This window comes from Myotis lucifugus, unplaced genomic scaffold, assembly GCF_000147115.1.
Source record: "Myotis lucifugus unplaced genomic scaffold, Myoluc2.0 scaffold_11, whole genome shotgun sequence".
Lineage (NCBI taxonomy): Eukaryota > Metazoa > Chordata > Mammalia > Chiroptera > Vespertilionidae > Myotis > Myotis lucifugus.
The window spans coordinates 4,834,698-4,837,761 of record NW_005871059.1 but is presented as its reverse complement, the minus strand read 5'-3'; the positions used below and the strand labels follow the sequence as shown (position 1 = coordinate 4,837,761).

General features: G+C 59.1%; 1 protein-coding gene across 1 annotated transcript in view; it reads left to right on the top strand.

Moving 5' to 3' along the window:
* The first annotated feature begins 2,650 nt into the window (after positions 1–2,650).
* SAMD5 (sterile alpha motif domain containing 5) overlaps positions 2,651–3,064 on the top strand; it is a 41,753-nt gene continuing 41,339 nt past the window's right edge. The window contains 3 exon segments of the mRNA XM_006084381.3: positions 2,651–2,947; positions 2,949–2,987; positions 2,989–3,062. Of these exon segments, the coding sequence (XP_006084443.1) occupies positions 2,879–2,947; positions 2,949–2,987; positions 2,989–3,062 (182 nt within the window). The 5' untranslated portion in view covers positions 2,651–2,878.

Here is a 3,064-nt window from a genome sequence, read left to right as displayed (position 1 = left end):
CAGGCTAGTTCTCCTCTCTGTCTTGATTTACTGTATGACCTTGGGCAAGTCATTCATCTTCCCCCAAACCAGTTCCCCTAATTATAAAATGGAAATAAAAATACTTGCTGCCTTGACTGAGGATTAATGAGACAAGGTGAATGTGTAAGCTCCCGAAGGGGAAAAGCCTGTACAAAAGCAAGCTAGGAACTGTGAAGTAGCACTGTTGGACTTTTCGTACAACTTGGGAAAGAAAACAACACAATAATAAAACCTGGAGCTTTAGGTTTCCTAGTCTTTAAAAAAAAAAAAGAGCACCTTCTTACAACCAGCCCAATTTCTCTGGCATTTGCTCCACAGCACACGATGGAGACTGGGAGGTTAGGAGCTGCAAGACAGGCACTGCATTTATTCCTCGAGTTCCAACCCTGGATTCACCTTGTACAGTGATACTTGGGGGCAAATTAGTGTTTTGGTGCCTTAATTTCTTATTCTGCAAGATACTGGATAATAATAGTCCATGCCATATATATTATATGTACTATACATACAGGGTGCAGATGAAATTTAATGGAGTTGTACACTTGAAACCTGCATGGTTTTGAAAATCAATGTCACCCCAATGAATTCCATAAAAACACTAAAGAAGAAGAAAGGCCTGGGGTAAATTAATGTAATGCCTTGAAGCTCACTTCCTGGGGCTGAGTAGAGTCCGTGGTACTTGGGCACCGCCTTTTAAAATGTGCTCGCACGATCGACCGCCAGGGGGCACTGTGAGTCTGCTTTGGCCAGGCAGCGATTGGGAGCTGCGCGGGCGGCGGTGGCTGTGTGCTTCCAGCCTCCGAGCACCTACCTGCCCACCTGCCTGCGGGGGGCAGCGACCCTAGCTCGGGTTCCCAAAGGGTGGTCTGGGTGACTGGGGGAGAGGAGAGAGGGGAGGCCATGGTAGCCCCACACCTTTTTGCCCTCACTCACCTCTCCCCGCTATCACCAGGCTCCTTCTGCCAGCTGTTCTTAATTTGGGATCCGTGAGTCCGGGACTTGGGAACCCAGACAACCTCCCCCTCCCCCACCCCCTGCCCACTCCATGCCACCGGAACTGTAGGGAATATTTTTGGTGCCCTTATATCTGGTGTGGTCCCGGGCAAAAGGAAAAGAAGCTGTCATCTGATCTTTAGGGTAGCTGTGCCCCCAAAGGCACAGATTTAGGGAAAGAGGGACCTCCCTGCCAAGGGCCAAATGCTCAGGCCTAGAAAATGCTCAAGGTCACGGCTAGCTGGCGGCTGGCACATCCCAAGCAGATTCCTTCCAGAAAAGTCCATTTCAGGTCCTGGGATAGCTCAGGTGAGAAGTTGAACAGCCCTTCTGCGAAAAGGGAGGAGACAGTGAACCTGCCCAACCGAGTACCTCCTAGACCAAAATTCTCTTTGCCCCCAAAAGAGGTCAGATGTTCGGGGAAATTTATACGAGCTACTGGGTCTGCTCCATCTGCAGCTCCTGTCCCCACCCCCAGGCGCTTGCTCAGGCATTGCACTCGATGATTTTGTTATTCTCTAGAGAGGAAAAGTGCAGCGGGCGGGGGCGGCTGAGCGCCCCGGTAACGCAAGCTGGGTGGTGGGGTATCCATGTTCACACACCTCCGGGGCAGGAAGAGAGACACCTGCGCCCGGGCTGCAGGACTGAACGCCTGAAAGTGCCCTGGGGGCAGAGCCACCCGGGGCGCTCGGGCAGAATGCAGGGTGGGGGGACTGGAGAGGAAGCACCGCGGAGACGAGGGTAAGAGGACCCGGCAGAAAGGCTGGTGGAGGGCCGTGCGGAATGTCAACGGACAGGACAGTGCCACCCATCCCAAACTTTCACAGACCCGGGGGCCTAGGAAGGGAGAGCCAGGCAGAAGCACCTGCCACTCCCGCAGCCCCGCGCGTCCAGCTGCAGCGAGGAGGGGCCGCACGCAGCGCCGGCTGGACGCCTGCGGTCCCCGCTTCGCTCCCACCCGCGGGGCCAAAGAGCCACCAAAGGGCACTGAGCGCCGTCCACGGGAGCAGCCAGATCTCGGGGCTCCAATCTGCACGCAGGCTGCGAGGAAGGGGGATCCGACGCGGACTGGGAACGGAGAAGGGAACTTGACCTCACAGCCGCGCCCAGCCAGGTGGGGCGGACAGGACGTGCCCTTGGGCAGCCCGAGGGCGCGCGGGCTGGAGTCAGGGAGGCTCCGGGGGAAGTGAGCGTAGAGATCTCCACGGGCTGGAGACATCGGATTAAAAAGAAATATGAAAAGCAACGCAAGCAGCCGCGGGAGCCTGGCAGTTTAGAAGACACCCCTCCCCACCAGGAGGACGACAGTGACACGCACTCGCGAAGACGAAGCGCGCCTGGGCGGCCGTGGGTCTGCGCGGAGGAGCCTCCTCCCCAGCCTGGGGCGTGCGTTCAGACGCCGACAGCAACGGCCAGAAACCAAGATGCGCCGCGCAGCCCCGGGACGGCCCCTGCTGGGGAAACTCCGGGGCGGCACCGCGGGCCGCTGACCCCGCGCGGGTCCGAGGGGTGTGCCGCTGCCCCGCCCGCCTCCGCCCACTCCCGCGTCCGCCGCGCGCCCCTCCCCGCGGCGGCGGTGGCGGCAGCAGCGGCGTTTGCTGGGGCGGCGCGGAGCGGCTCGCCAACCGCCGGTGCCTGCGCGCTTCAGGCTGCTTGGGGAATTCACTTTGCCGCGTGTACGCTTCTGGGTCCTCAGGATTCTTCTGATGGCTTTCTGTCTCCGGCCCGATTCTTCGTTTTAAAAGGAAAACTTTACTGCCATCTCCCTCTCCCCTTGGAGGAGAGGATTAAAAGTTCCAAGAACTGGTCCGCCCGTGCCGCGCGGCCCCGGGACGGTGTGTGCCGGCGGGGGTCTCGTCCCATCATGTGCACCAACATAGTTTACGAGTGGCTGAAAGCGCTGCAGCTCCCGCAGTACGCGGAGCCCTTCGTGGGATAACGGCTACGATGACCTGGAGGTGTGCAAGCAGATCGGGGGACCCGGACCTGGACGCCATCGGGGTGCTGGCGCCCGCGCACCGCCGCCGCATCCTGGAGGCCGTGCGCCGGC